Source organism: Bipolaris zeicola (assembly GCF_000523435.1).
Source record: "Bipolaris zeicola 26-R-13 unplaced genomic scaffold scaffold_14, whole genome shotgun sequence".
Taxonomy (NCBI): Eukaryota; Fungi; Ascomycota; class Dothideomycetes; order Pleosporales; family Pleosporaceae; genus Bipolaris; species Bipolaris zeicola.
The window spans coordinates 23,296-38,502 of NW_006912063.1; the positions used below are offsets into that span (position 1 = coordinate 23,296).

The window sequence follows — 15,207 nt, forward strand, 5'->3', positions numbered from 1 at the left end:
TTATCGAAATCTTTTTAGCCACAGCAATAGGCGGTGACAGGTTTCATACAACATTATCAGTCAATGGACAACCATGTGACCATACATAGTACCTCTAGGCTGACACTGCCATTTTAGTTGACTCTCCCTAACTGAGATCGAGATTGAGAAGTATGGCTTAATTCTATGTAACAGGCTATGCCCGAAAGCTAGCCACAGCAAGCTGTAGCAAAAGCCGATTGATGTATTTGCGCTATAGCCTGGTACTTTGTTAGCTTTGATTCCAACTTCGCAACTTCAGAGGACAACTTACACACACGGCGACAAGTGTAGGCTGACAAACATCATTCATAGTGCATTTGGTAGCAGGAGTATTTCCAGCTGAAGTCTGTTTGTATAGTTGGTTATCACTGCTTAATTCCATATAGCTAGAAATTGGGCCTTACAGTAGCAGTGACACATTGTGCAGAGGCGAAGCTTAGGCTCGCAATAAGAAGAATAAGAAATTTTATGGTTATCTTGTACGAGAGGAGAGGGGTGATGAATATTGAGTTAGGCTGGAAGTATATAGCATAGAAGGGTACTTATAGAAATGTACTTATAGTTATATGTAAAATATGTAAGGTTTGGGACAGACTCTCCTATAACGGGTTAGTCGGCTTTTAGTAGAGCTTCTTGGTGATCTCATAGTGCATGATGACAGAATTCAGGCGTAGAGTAAAGATCGTCTCTACATGCCGAAAAGGCCTGTCTGCTGAAAGTAACCGATTGGATAAGTAAAGATTGTAGACTTCTTTACAACCCTTGAAATATGATTAGCTATTTCTAGCATGCGGAGTGTTTCAGCATATTATCATGTTACACGTAACTGCTATACGTAGGCCTGTCCTTGGCTATTCTGGTCGGTCAGACGCAAATGGATCCAATCGGGCCGCATAGGTAACTACAACTCGCTCACCGTACCAAAAAGGCTGATACAAGAGGATTAGAGCTGACAATATCCTTATGTAGTTGACACTTGAATGAGATCACCGTCCATTATTTGTATCTCACCGTGACGATCCCTACATACGAGAAAACTCTGTATACTCAATATGAATAATTGAATTACAAGTATAACAGGTCGGACTCTAGCAGGCATAGCATGAAACTACAACACGCCCACTGTGCTTTAAAAAAAAGCTGACACAAGATATTAGAGCTGCTGATATTGTCACGCAGTTGGTACTTGAAAGCGACGACCTCAACCCGATATTGCGAGGGTCACCCACATGGTGTCACCGAGCACTCTTACTCTAAGCTTAGTCCATCACAATATGGAATCTCTCTGCGTTAGAAGGGCTGTAACCCTGAAAACATATGTGATGAAGATATATCCACTCTGAGGCTCTGTCATATTATCCTCTTCCTTGCTAGGAAACCCTATCAGTATACATAAAGCACATCCTACAAGTCGACACTGGTTTGGCCAATGGGTCTGGCCACTAGCAAACCAAACGCTTCGACAAAATAACCCCTCGACTACACAGTAATCATGTACCCGTCCTCAGACACCCAACACAACACATGTCACTAAAAATCAAAAACATATATTCATGAATTGGGGAATCGTTGAATTTTTGTTCAATCGCTCATGACTGGCATCCATGTTATAGACCTATCCCGTGCGCCAAAGCCCATGAGAAGAAATGCATGCACTCCGTACCATAACCACAACCTCAGGCCTCTTAAGATGAAGCCTGGAGGTCCTTCTTGAGGACACCCTCGTATTGCCTCTTCTCCGCCGGTGTCTGGTAAGCACCGTGACCGAACTTGGAAGAGGTGTCGATCCATTTGAGCTCGACCTTCTCCAGCGCTCTCCTGCTGGTGTGGGTGAACATGGACTTGCGCAGGGTCATGACGCGCTTCTTAACACCAGGGCAGGCACCCTTGAGGAGAACGTAGTCGTTCTTGACCTCACCGTAGCGGACGAAACCACCCATACTAGAAAGTGTTAGCTGTAATCCATTCACTTGTTGCAAAGGCCTATAACTTACGGAGTGATGCGCTTCTTGGAGACGTCAAAGTCGGTGGAGGCGTTACCCTCGTCATCGCCCTTGCCGATACGGTAGATCTTGTGGTTGACAGAGGTACGGTGGTGGTATCCGTCCTGACCAGCACGGGCAACAGTCCACTGGACGTGGGCAGGGTGCCAGGCACCGATACAGGCGACCTTGCGGAGACCCTTGTGTGTCTTACGCGGGAGCTTCTTGGTGCCCCAACGAGAGGTGACACCGTTGAATCCCTTACCCTTGGTGACGGCGATAACGTCAATCATCTCGTTGTCCTCGAAGACTGAGGTGATCTCAATGGGCTTCTCGAAGAGACCGTGGCCGAACTCGACCTTGTCGGCAACGCTGCCACCGTTGACCTGGATCTCCATAAGGTGGGCCTTCTTCTGCTGGAGTGGGGTCTTGGAGATCTGGGTGTGGGCGAGGACACGGACGACAGTGCAGTACTTCTTGATGCGCTCGAGCTCGCGGGTGATGGACTGGCCGTTGTTCTCGGAGTGCTTCTTGGCGTACTTGGTGAAGGCCTTCTTCTTGCTCTTGTACCAGTTGCGGTAGAAGCGACGCTTGACCTCGTCGCTCAAGTGCTCAGCCCAGACAGTGGTGAGGGAGCGGAGACCGCGGGGAGTCTCGATGTAACCGACAAGACCGACAGCGATCATCTGTGCGTGTGTTAGCCGTGGCTCCCAATTGATTCTGCAGGCGTATGCGTACGGGAGGAGTCTCGATGACGGTGCAGGCCTCGACGATTTCCTTCTTGTGCAGCTTGGCACCCGGGCGGTCCAGGTCGCGGACAATCGTGGTCATACCAGCCTTGTAGCCCATGGCAGCCGTCAGGTGGACGGGCTTCTTGGGGTCATCCTTAGGGAAGCTGGCCACGATGGTGAGCTGGATGTCGAACTTTTGGCGGCAGCGACAGTAATTACCTCTTGACCTTACCGCGGTGACGGGAGGCGCGCTTTCGCGGCAAGAATGCCAGAGACCCGTGGCGGGGGGCTTCGAACTTCCTGTGGGACATGGCGAGTTCGATGTGCTGCGGTTAGTAGAGTCGAAGTTGTCGAAGAAGTTCAATTGAGCGAGGCCGACGAATATTGTTGTGGGCGGAGCGAGTGGACGGGGCTAGCTGCAAGCGGCAAGGCGTGGTTTCTGTGGCCCGGAGGGCTTGGCGGTTTGGAGGTTGGACAGCCCCCCACTAAGAGTGAATCGAGGTATCACCTAACACGCTCTGTCTCCGTACCTGCGCTGTTGCTGCTTGCGTTGTCGCCCGCCGCCTTCATTCCGCTGCCCCCGTCGAGTCGAGTCTCCCGCACGCCCCAAACACACGCCTTCCATCCGCTAGTCCCCCCGCCATTGCCCACACACACACACACATACCCCCCCCAACAGACACCGCCCTCACTACATCATCCACCACCCACCCTCCACCATCGACGTCGGCAGCGTTGTCTCGTCCCTAGCCCCCCCGCAAGCTCCACGGCCCACGTAATTGCTCAGCGAGAGTCCCTTTGCACCCAATACACCACCGCGCTCGCTGCACCTGATCGCACTCCGCTGGCGTTCGGCGACCCTTGTCAAGAATCATGGTAGAAGCAGAAGGAAACCCCACGACGTGGAAATTCACCCAGTACGTGCAATACCCTGTGCAAGCGGGGTAGCTGAGCTCTATCGGCTCACTTCCTGTCATTTTTGCGAGGTCGGCCAAAGCGCTCTGCAACCGCCACTGACTGCAACAGGTGCTTTGGCGACAAAGGCGATGTTGAGGATATAACCGAAGGTACGTACCTTTTTCTTAGCATTTAACCTTGTGTACAGCTTTCTGCCCTCTGTCCGCCCCCTCAATCCCTGCGTGCAATGACTAACTACGAGTACAGCTGACATCATCTCCACCGTCGAGTTCGACCAGACGGGTAACTACCTTGCAACCGGTGACAAGGGTGGTCGTGTGGTCTTGTTTGAAAGGAACGAGACGGTAGGGCATCTTTACTAGTTCCCTTACCGTGACAGCACCTAACAAGCAGCAGAAAAAAACCTGCGAATACAAATTCCACACCGAGTTCCAATCGCACGAGCCCGAGTTCGACTACCTAAAATCTCTCGAGATCGAGGAAAAGATCAACAAGATCAAATGGTGCCGCCGACAAAACGCCTCACACTACCTGCTTTCCACAAACGACAAGACCATCAAATTATGGAAGGTATTTGAGAAGTCGCTCAAGGTAGTGGCAGAGAACAATCTGTCACACGAGTTAACGCCTGGAGGTGGGGTTGCTGGTGGCGGCGGTCCCGTCAGGAACCCAAATGCACAGTTCCGCAGTGCCACGGACCTGAAGCTCCCCCGACTTACACATCACGATACCGTAGTCGCAGCAGTACCCCGGAAGACGTATGCCAATGCGCATGCATACCACATCAACAGCATATCTGTGAACAGTGACGGAGAGACGTTCATTAGTAGCGACGATCTGCGGATCAACCTCTGGAACCTCAACATCCAGGACCAGAGCTTCAACATTGTCGACATCAAGCCAGCGAACATGGAGGAGCTTACAGAGGTCATCACAGCTGCCGAGTTCCACCCTATCAGCTGCAACTGGTTCATGTATGCGAGCTCCAAGGGAACGATCAAGCTCGCCGACATGCGTGAGAGTGCTCTGTGTGACCAGCATGCGAAGCGTAAGTCAGCTACGGCCCCTTATATCAAAGCCAAATCCTAACGCATAGATTGCAGAGTTTGAACAAGAAGAAGACCCTTCATCAAGGTCATTCTTCTCCGAAATCATTTCATCCATCTCTGACGTACGGTTCTCACATGATGGACGGTACATCCTGTCTCGCGACTACCTGACCGTCAAGATCTGGGATGTGAACATGGAGAAGACACCAGTCAAGACGATCCCCATTCACGAACATCTGCGACCGAGGCTATGCGACACATACGAAAACGACAGTATTTTTGACAAGTTCGAGGTTGTTTTCTCTGGAGACGCAAAGAATGTCATGACTGGCAGCTACAACAACAACTTCATGATATATCCTTCAGATAACGACAAGGATACTGAGGTTGTGCTACAAGCTGACAAATCTGCGTTCAAAGCAAAGAAGGTTGGAATCCCAACACCGATGAACTCGTCAGGCAGCCCGACTGGCAGCAACGCCGGTAAGAAGGGTGGATCAAGAGCTGGTAGCCCTGCTGCCGGCGCTATTGGGCAAGGTCAACGTATGAGGAAGGAAACCGACGCGGACCAGATTGACTTCAACAAGAAGATTTTGCACATGAGCTGGCATCCGTTCGAGGACAGTATTGCTATAGCAGCAACAAACAATGTGAGTTGGGCGCGTACGCCTGGGCATCAAGAGTACAAACTAACATGGCACAGCTTTTCGTCTTCTCGGCATTGTAATGGCATTCTTCGTTCACAAGCATCGCCAAAGAATTTCCATGAGCGGGAACGTACACTTGTTGGGTGCTTGACCATCCTTACCCTCTGATCTTCCTTTCGGTTGGCATTGATTTGCCTGGTGGCGCTAAGGACGATAGAATAGGAGCATTTATGGCGAAAGGGCGTGGGAATGCGGATGACGGACGACGCAATGTGGTCAACGAATAGGCAGCTGCTGAGTAGTGTAGATTGCAACACCATGATAATGACTCTGAGTGGTGCAGAGAAATGACCAGAGAAATGGTAATGAGTTATTATTGCTGTTGGTGTTTGGCGAGGATTTATTGTAGTGAGCCGCTGCTGAGGCGGTGGTAATATCGTGCCAAGTATAGGTTGGGGCAAACTCCACAATCGCGATCTGACTGCATGTTAGGCAAAGTCAAAATTAACCATGACCGTGGAGTTCGGTCTCGGCACAAAAGGGCTCTGATGCCCATGTTCTCGAAATTTGCTTAGTTCGGTAAGACTGACGGTCAATCCCACGTTAGCGCCCGTGAGGCTCATCTCATCCCAGACTTACACGTTGCGTCTCGCGACACCCACCTGTGTTCAACCAACTGCAGCAAAGTGCAAGTCATGATAAGCTGGTAGATAACGCATCACAAATTCTTCATTTCTGTGAGTGAGCTTCTCACGCTGCGCTTGCGGGCTTTGGCAAGAAGCATCAACCCGCAGGCAGCCACAAGTCACTCATGTTACGTGTCTAATCATCACCAATCCTGTTAGCATCCTGGCTTGGTCGACCCTACATCTTAACCCTCAAATTTGGTAGTCACGTTATAGCCTCTGACTCAGCACTCGGCCATCATGGCAGCCATCGCACCAATTGTCAGCAGTTTCTCGCTCATCTTTGGAGGATGTTGCGCAAATGTGAGAACAAAACCCTAGTCCTTCTATTGCCTTTTGCATGTTCAATACTGACAAATACAAGGTCTATTGTCTCGAGGCAATCGTAAAGTAACATCAGCATGCCCAATGCGCACAATACAGGTGCTAATGTAGAGACAGACAAGAGCCTAATAGCGGTTTGCTGATCACGCTGTTTCAATTCGTATTCACTTGTCTCTCGACATTACACTACCAATTCGATCCCAATGGTCGTTACTATATGAGGAGCTCACCAGTACCATTCCGGAAGTGGTGTGTGAGCGCAGCTTTGTTCTTCACAGTCAACATGTTGAACAACTGGGCATTTGCTTTCAACATCTCGGTTCCGGTCCACATTATTCTCAGGAGCTTTGGTAGTGTCACTACCATGATAGCTGGGTGGATGCGTGGCAAGAAGTACACACCTTTGCAGGTTTTCTCGGTTGCAGTCTTAACGCTCGGTGTCATGGTTTCTGCGTGGGCGGATGCTCAGTCAAAGGTACGGCAGTGGGTTTTGCTGCTTGGGTTTGCAGACACTGACAGTTGACAGGGCAAAAACCTGGAGACGTCAAGCAGCAGCATGTCAAACTCGTCGCTACAGGCTGGTCTTGTGGTCCTACTAATCGCACAGCTGCTTTCAGCGTGGATGGGAGCTTATGTTGAAGACATCTACAGAGATCACGGAAAAGATTGGCAGGCCAACCTCTTTTACTCACACTTGCTGTCTATTCCGTTTTTTGCCGGATTCGCCCCGACCCTGACGCAGCAGTTCAACCGTCTGCAGTCATCGCAATCATTTCAGGTGTCTCCCAAGATGGCCGCCTCTCTCCCGCCGCTGGTTAGCACGATTCTCGCATCAACATCCCAGCACATCATATACCTGACTGCCAACGCACTCACGCAATTACTGTGCATCACTGGTGTCAACATGCTTAGTGCAAACACTTCTGCTGTTACCGTCACGATTGTGCTCAACATCAGGAAGCTGGTGAGTTTCTTACTGAGCATCTGGCTATTCGGAAACCACATGAGCGGACTAATGAAGGTGGGCGCCGCGATGGTGTTTGGAGCTGGAGCACTGTACGGGTGGGAGACCACGTACCGTATACCTCAGCAGAGGAAGCGTGAAGCAGAGAAGCAGAAGAAGGGCAATTGATGCACAGAGGGGTCAGTGGGTGAGTGTCCGTTTACACAGAACAAGGATGGCAAAGATAGACATGTGCATGCAGGTGGGCGAGGGCATGAGAGATAGCGCTCGCGGTAATATAATAAACGAAGTAGCACCGGGCGCGCCGGTCCGCGTCGTGATGATGCCAAGAATAGATACTCGAGTGGCTTGACCAGACCTTCGGCGCCCCCTCTCTGCCCCTCGCCCAAATAGGGCTTGCAATGGCGGGCTGGCCAATAGCGGCCAATGCAGGGGGAGGTCGTAAGCGAGACGCCCATTGCGGACTGGTCCTCTCAGACCCTGAACTCGTAGTTAGGTGTCCTGTCTCTTGCAGAGCAGCCCCCGACTCTCTTTCCAATTCCATCAACCATTTTCTTTTCTTGTGGGAGGTAAGCGGACGCCATCGCATGCTCAAATCCCCCAACCACACGCGTTAACGTGCAATTCAACAGGTAGCTTCAAAGAGCCTCAGCCCAACATGTCCTCCTCACCTGCTGGGAGCATCCGCCAGCGAGCAGGCAAAGACAAGAAGCGACCTGTCTCACCCAACCCAGAAGCCCTGTCTGAGAAGGTTGAGAAGGTTGCCAATGTCGTCGCAAAGGGCAAGCCCTACAAGCCCGCGCAGCAGGGCAGCGAATGGGACTACAGGCTTGCCATCACCATCATGACCGTCCTCGCCTTCATCACTCGCTTTTGGGGCATCAGACATCCCGACCAGGTTGTCTTTGATGAGGTCCATTTTGGAAAGGTATGTCTCCGTGTCCAGAAGCCGCCACATGTGTCTCTCGCACGCAATGGGGCGCGACGGGTACTTGGACCACAGGGCTAATCGCACGCGCAGTTCGCTTCTTACTATCTGCAACGTACCTACTTCTTCGATGTCCACCCACCGCTCGGAAAGCTCCTCTTTGCTTTTGCTGGATGGCTCGTTGGATACAAGGGCGAGTTTCTCTTCGAGAACATTGGTGACTCGTACATCACCAACAAGGTTCCCTATGTCGCATACCGTGCCATGCCTGCCTCGCTCGGCGCCCTTACTGTTCCCATTGTCTTCATGATCATGTGGGAGTCCGGATACTCGCTACCTGCCTGCGTCACCGCTGCTGGACTCATGCTCCTCGACAACGCCCACATTGGCCAGACGCGCCTTATCCTCCTCGATGCCTCCCTCATCTTCTTCATGGCTCTCTCTGTGCTATCTTACATTCGCTTTTACAAGGAAAGACATGCACCTTTTGGTCAGAAATGGTGGAAGTGGCTCCTGTTGACTGGTATCAACCTGAGCTGCGTCATCTCCATCAAATACGTTGGTGTATTCACTTTCTTCTCGATTGGTGTCCCGGTCTTGATTGATCTTTGGGACTTGATGGACGTCAATCGACGACAGGGTGCATTGACTCTAGTCGAGTTTGGCAAGCACTTTGTTGCTCGTCTTGTCGGCCTGCTTATTGTCCCCTTCTTCCTCTACCTCTTCTGGTTCCAGGTTCATTTCGCCATCCTTACTCGTTCCGGACCTGGTGACGACTTTATGACTCCAGAGTTCCAGGAAACCTTGAGCGACAACGTCATGAGCCTTCAGTCTGTTAGCATCAATTATTATGATGCCATCACCATCCGCCACAAGGAGACCAAGGTCTACCTTCACAGCCACCCAGACCGCTACCCACTCCGATACGAGGATGGACGTGTCTCTTCTCAAGGACAGCAAGTAACCGGTTACCCCCACAACGATACCAACAACCACTGGCAGGTCCTTCCTTCTACTCCTCTTCCAGCCGAGGCTGGCCAGCGCGTCCAGGTAGGCGACGTAGTTCGTCTTCGCCATTTGGTTACCAACACTATGCTCTTGACTCACGATGTCGCATCACCTTACTACCCCACTAACCAGGAATTCACGACTGTGAGCTTAGAGGATGCCGCCGGTGCGCGTTACAATGACACGCTTTTCCAGATCAAGGTCGACAAGGGCAAGGGTGACTTTAAGACCATGTCTACCCACTTCAAACTGATCCACGTCCCCACCAAGGTCGCCATGTGGACCCACTCCAAGCCCTTGCCAGACTGGGCCTACAAACAGGCTGAGATCAATGGAAACAAGGCTGTTCAGCAATCCAGCAACGTTTGGTATGTCGATGACATTCCTTCGCTCCCGGCCGAAGACGAGCGCAACAAGAAGGAGCCCAAGAAGGTCAAGCACTTGAGCTTCTTGAGGAAGTGGGTCGAGGTTCAACGTGCCATGTTCCATCACAACAACGCCCTTACGAGCTCCCACCCCTATGCATCGCAACCTATTTCCTGGCCTTTCCTTCTGCGTGGTGTGTCTTTCTGGACCAAGAACGATACCCGCCAGCAGATTTACTTCCTGGGTAATCCTATTGGATGGTGGCTTGCCTCTTCGCTTCTGGCCGTCTTTGTCGGTATCATTGGCGCAGACCAGCTGGCTCTCCGCCGTGGTATGGATGCTCTCGATGACCGTAAGTTGTTTCTCTCATACAAACAGCCCAAAATTCTTCACTTAGTAAAGTCGCTTGTATTCGATGGGGATGTTCTAACATTCTTACCTGTAGGCACCCGCTCTCGTCTCTACAACTCGACTGGTTTCTTCTTCCTCACTTGGGCCGCTCACTACATCCCCTTCTACATCATGGGACGCCAGCTTTTCCTTCACCACTACCTCCCCGCGCACTTGGCCTCTTGCCTCGTCACTGGCGCGCTTGTCGAGTTTGTCTTCTGCATCGAACCCCAGGATCCTGAAGTATCTAGTGCCGTCAAGGGCCATCGCCGAACTCCCTCCCGCCCCGTTCGCGAGCGTATTGCTTCATCGAGTCTCATTGGCAGCTGGATTGCAACGGGCGTCATTCTCGCCGCTGTCTTCTGGTGCTTCCTCTTCTTTGCGCCGCTTACGTACGGTAACCCGGGTCTCGACGTTGCTCAAGTCAATGCAAGAAAATGGCTCGGATATGATCTCCACTTTGCTAAATAACCTTCTTTTGACGATTTAGATATGTGGAGGGAGGGGGTTTTCTTCGAGGTTTGGAGAACGCAAGACTTCTTTTCTTTCTTTCTTTTTCTTTTGTTAATCCAGAATTTTTTACTACTTCTTACGGCAAAAAAAAACGGTGCAACAGCGTGGATGGAGTGGTATAGGTGTAGGGGTGCAGTTCAGGTCTCATGTATTCTACAATCACTTTTTTTCCTGTCCTTTTGTTAGGGGGGTTGTGAAGCCGGAGGGAAGCGGTCCCCGAAAAGGGCTGCCCATAGAAACACGCAAAATGCCCTTTTTTGTTCTCCTAGCGTTTAGTCATAGAGTTGCATGGTGAGAAGAATATATTCGCCATCTCAACAACCAATGTGGAAGCAATCTCATTGCAACGTTTGCCTACTTGAGCTTCTTATATAATGTGTGTAACTATGTCTTTTGTGATTAAGGCTTGATTTTCATCTATAACCCAAAATCTCTTCTAATCGCATCCAGGCATTCCCATCTAAACGAAGCCCGTTCCTCGTCCGTCATGTCCATTTGCTCAAAGTAGTCGGCATAGCAGGGACCGCCGTGATCGTCGAATTCGGCACAAGGCGCCGGGATTGAGTCCAGGAATTCGGGTTGCACCATCGACTCGCTATCATCTCGCCCCGATGCGTTTCCTTCGTTTACCTGAGCACTAGTAGGAATGCTGTCCGTACTATCCTCCGCTTCAAAATTCAAATTCGCCACGAAAACGCTCGACATCCATGCCTGGCCCTACAATATCCGACAAGTCTCTTCGTCCCATTTGGCCAAACACTCTCCGGAGGGTGTCGTACAAGTTTGTGCTTTGGTTCTGATGAATCATGTTGTCTAGTTGACTCTCTGACACGCCGTCGCCAACGACTTCTCTCGCCTTCTCTTTGCCTTCTCGCTCTACGACCTTGTGCATAGCCAGAGCACCGAGCAAGTGCTGTGCTGCCTCAGTGTAGCAGCCGATATTGATGCACGAGACACCGAGGTTGTAGCGCGCGCGGACGAAGTTTGGACGGAGGGCGAGAGCACGTGAGTAAGCGTCGATGGCTTCTTCGCTTCGGCCCGAGTTTGCGAGGGTGGCGCCGAGGCGGTTCCAGAGGAGGTGTACTTGTGATGATGAGTTCGAGACACCGGATTCGGTGGAAGCGAGGGCGGCGCCGAAACAATCGACGGCTTTGTCGTATTCTTCTACGCCGTAGAACAACACACCTAAGCCAACTTGTACGTCGGGGTCCATCTGCTCACCAGACGGCGATAATTGTGCGGCTTGAATGAAAAGATTGGTAACCTTCTCGTGGAGTAGATGGCGGTCTGTGAAGCCCATCTCGGCATCTGACGAGAGCGGTTCCTTGATGAGAGAGGGGTACTTGGTTGCTAACCAGCGTTCTAATGTCCGGTATGCTGTGCTCTCGTAGCCTTCATTTGTGTAAGATACAGCCAGACCCATGAGGGCTTCGAGGTTCGAGGGGTCTTGCTTCAACGCATGTTCCAACGCACGGATGGCGGGTGTTTCCTTCTCGTTCTGCGCCTGAGCCTCACCCAACCTCACCCAAGCCGCAATGTGGTTTGGATCCTTTTGTACTGCTGCTTCAAATGCCAGGGCGGCCAATGATAAGTTTCCACCTTCTTCCATGATTTTGACACCCTCCTCGAACGGATTTGTGACATTCTTGAAGAGGTTCTCCTGCTCAAACAGATAGTCGCCCATAGACGGGTCGCGGACCGGATGTGTGTTGAGACCATCGAAACCCTCCCACTGGTCGAGATCGCCCATGTGCCCTTCGACAAATCTCTCCTCGTTGGCAAGTTGCCTAGCGTATTCAGTCTCAGCTTGAATTCCTTTCCAGACGGACTCGAAATCGTCGAAGTCAACGGCGTCTTTCTCTACTGACCTGTCCATTTCGTTCAGCTCAGCCTCCATAGCCTTGTTGGCTTCCTCGTCGAGCGCGTCCAGGTTCTGTTGGTCGGTCTGTTCCAACTGCGCAAACTGTGCTTCCCAGTCATGGTCGTCGAGTTCGACCATGCGTCCTTTGCCCTTTCCTGAGTCCTGTACGGGCTGTTGAAAGTTTTGTGGTGCATATGGCTGTTGCATCATGCCCATGCCCATGCCCATACCACCCATACCCATACCCATGCCCATGCCGTACATGGGCTGCTGGTACGCCGACATGGAAGGCTGTGATGCGGTTGTAGGGCTCACGGTCCGAGCGGCAGAATTCATTTGCTGGAACTTTGCGAATTCAGCAGGGTTGAAGCCCGCTGGTCTCTCTTGCATGGCTGGGCCCATTTGGGGAGCCTGCATGCCCGGATCGAACTCGGCTGCCCATGCTGGCGATCCGCTATGCTGAGCTCGCTCTAATTCTCTACGCATCTGCTCCATGGCAAAGGGTGACGCAGGTCCGGGCCCTTGTGGGAGCTGTACGTTCTGATTCATGAACTCGTTCATCATCTGCCGGCCCTCGGGTTAGTCATGGCATATTTTCTCTACTCTGCATTGTTTGCATGCGCTGTTGCTAACTTACACCATCGGAAGGACCGCCCATTTGCTGACTTCGCATGCCCTCCTGCATACCACCTGGTCCGCGCCCGACCAGGCGGTCGCGTTGTAGAGACTTGTCATCTTGTACATGCTTGGTGAACTGGCTGAGCGGGTTGGCCCCCGTGGAGCACTCGGCACCGCCGAGGAAGGACATGACTAAATCTGTGATGAGTGAATAATGTCAATGAGTTGATTACGGCGCGACGAAGAAGGAGTGGTGAACAGAGAGACAAATAAGGACGCTGGAGGTGAGTAGGCGGAGCCCGCGCGTCGAGTAATTGATCAGCAGCAGATGCCGGGTGGAGATGGTACGCGGGGCAAGCCGAGGTCGCAGCCGGTCGCGCTTGCCGAATCCTGGTCCACACTTCGCCGCAGCCCTGCATGCAACCACGGCATTGGCTTGACATCGATGCATCGATTAAACTCTTATTTAGAAACCATCAAAGACGCATGGATTTTTCACCCTATATGATGTACAAATGAAGAGGGGAATGGCAACGCCGGACGCTCTCCACTATGAAACAAGCAACTTGTATATCAACATGGGGCATAACTGACCACACACAGGTCCCAGTCATACATATCGTACAGAGAGGCCCATCCCCTTGCAGTCGTCATTCGTCTATCCTCCAAATGAGAGGTAGCCCCTTCAATATTTGTTTTACATTTCATCTCGTATCGTCATCTGCTTTTCATCTATTCCTGGAACGAATCCTGGCGCTTACCACGCTCACGCTGTGTGTCTGTGTTGGATTTGCTGAAATCGACGCGGAGTTGTCTGCCATAGATGACCTTCTCCTTGAGAACTTCTCTGGCACGGGTGGCGCTGGCCACATCGATGAAGTCTGCATGAGCAAAGCCTCGCGGTTGGCCGGTTCTCCTGTCAATGGCAACACGTACATCCAAGACGTTGCGAATGTCGCGGAAGAGGTCGTTGAGGTCTTTGTCTGACATCTCAAACGACATGTTGCCGATGAAGAGCGTCTTGGATGGAGGGTTGGGCTCGTTGCCATTGGATGCGCGCCCCTTTGCCGCCTGATACTTGGGCGTGTGGAACTGAACGACAAGATTGCGGCCTTCAAACACCTGCATGTCGAGGTTGTCAATAGCAGCCTGCGCATCACTGACGTTCTTGTATTCGACGTAGGCGAAACTAAATAATCGGCGTCAGTCAATATTGAGCCATTTGGAGTGGAGAATATTACCCTCTGCTAAGACCCCGGTTATCGTAGACAATCTTGACACTCTCAATATCACCAAAGCGAGAGAAGACACGCTTCAGCTGGTCTGGGGTAACTTCGTAGTAGAGGTTGCCAATGTAAAGCACGTTGTGGGGTTCGATGTTCTTGGATGTTCGTTCCCTCTTGCCCCGCGGGCTAGGCTGGGCTGCGGCAGCCTCGAGCGCATCAATGCCGACAGTGGCAGACTTGTCGGTAGGCTCTGCCTGTGCCTCTTGTTGTGCGGGCGTCAAGTTGTCCTCGACAGGCGCCTCTGCTGCTGTCTGGGCAAAGTTCTCGGAGGCTTCTGCGGCAGCAGCCTCAGCTGAGTCGGTTTTGGTCACCTCATCGCTAGCGAATCTTCGTTGGAAAGAGGCAATTGACCACTGTTGCTGCCTTGGACGGAACGCTGAGGGTATGAGAGTAGTAATGGAGCGCGGCTGCACCAGATACGCCTTGGAGGGCGAGGCACTGATGGCGCGGGCGGCAGCACGACGGAGAAGAAACCTTCATGAGTGGTAAGTATGCATGGTCAATGTGCCGTATGGGTATGTCTTACATGGTGGCGATTGGACAAAGGCTGGCGATAGTCACTCGAAATTCCAGAAGTCGAAATGCGGTAAATTTTTGGACATGCATGGTAGTCCCGCGCTAGAGGACGCTCACGTGACGCAGCGTCGATCCTAGCCAGGGCGGGCGACGGACATGGTATGGTCGAGTTTCCCCCCCCCCCGCCGACAACATTGCAAGCCGAGGGTGAGGGGCCTAGCGAATTAGTCCATACGCAGTATTTATGTGCACATGGCCGTGGGAGACCTGCCTGAGTGCAATCATACCTGCGTGCAGCCTCCATGTCTTTTTGCTCAGTCCTTCTCGCCATGCCGCTAGGAGCAGGCGTGACATGCAGTAGTCATCGAGTCCATATTTGACATAATGGCACGGGGCAAG

General features: G+C 51.8%; 5 protein-coding genes across 5 annotated transcripts; 2 read left to right on the forward strand and 3 right to left on the reverse strand.

Annotated features, from left to right (window-relative positions):
• Positions 1 to 1,706: 1,706 nt before the first annotated feature.
• On the reverse strand, positions 1,707 to 3,045 carry COCCADRAFT_85464 (uncharacterized protein; the record flags this gene model as incomplete). Its single annotated transcript, XM_007710088.1, has 4 exons — positions 1,707 to 1,962; positions 2,016 to 2,689; positions 2,742 to 2,898; positions 2,954 to 3,045. The coding sequence occupies 4 exons, from the start codon at positions 3,043 to 3,045 to the stop codon at positions 1,707 to 1,709; spliced, it is 1,179 nt and encodes a 392-aa protein (XP_007708278.1).
• Positions 3,046 to 3,607: 562 nt separating this feature from the next.
• On the forward strand, positions 3,608 to 5,428 carry COCCADRAFT_1630 (uncharacterized protein; the record flags this gene model as incomplete). Its single annotated transcript, XM_007710029.1, has 6 exons — positions 3,608 to 3,651; positions 3,761 to 3,801; positions 3,899 to 3,996; positions 4,049 to 4,700; positions 4,756 to 5,351; positions 5,405 to 5,428. The coding sequence occupies 6 exons, from the start codon at positions 3,608 to 3,610 to the stop codon at positions 5,426 to 5,428; spliced, it is 1,455 nt and encodes a 484-aa protein (XP_007708219.1).
• Positions 5,429 to 6,274: 846 nt separating this feature from the next.
• Positions 6,275 to 10,485, forward strand: COCCADRAFT_85503 (glycosyltransferase family 39 protein; the record flags this gene model as incomplete). The annotated part of the gene is made up of 7 exons (XM_007710089.1): positions 6,275 to 6,337; positions 6,399 to 6,424; positions 6,476 to 6,833; positions 6,885 to 7,458; positions 7,955 to 8,250; positions 8,344 to 9,976; positions 10,070 to 10,485. The coding sequence occupies 7 exons, from the start codon at positions 6,275 to 6,277 to the stop codon at positions 10,483 to 10,485; spliced, it is 3,366 nt and encodes a 1,121-aa protein (XP_007708279.1).
• Positions 10,486 to 11,197: 712 nt separating this feature from the next.
• On the reverse strand, positions 11,198 to 13,196 carry COCCADRAFT_85531 (uncharacterized protein; the record flags this gene model as incomplete). Its single annotated transcript, XM_007710090.1, has 2 exons — positions 11,198 to 12,952; positions 13,026 to 13,196. 2 exons carry the CDS (start codon positions 13,194 to 13,196, stop codon positions 11,198 to 11,200), a joined length of 1,926 nt encoding a protein of 641 aa, XP_007708280.1.
• A 542-nt stretch (positions 13,197 to 13,738) lies between these two features.
• COCCADRAFT_33304 (uncharacterized protein) lies at positions 13,739 to 14,898 on the reverse strand (the record flags this gene model as incomplete). Its single annotated transcript, XM_007710064.1, has 3 exons — positions 13,739 to 14,195; positions 14,248 to 14,766; positions 14,819 to 14,898. 3 exons carry the CDS (start codon positions 14,896 to 14,898, stop codon positions 13,739 to 13,741), a joined length of 1,056 nt encoding a protein of 351 aa, XP_007708254.1.
• Positions 14,899 to 15,207: the final 309 nt, after the last annotated feature.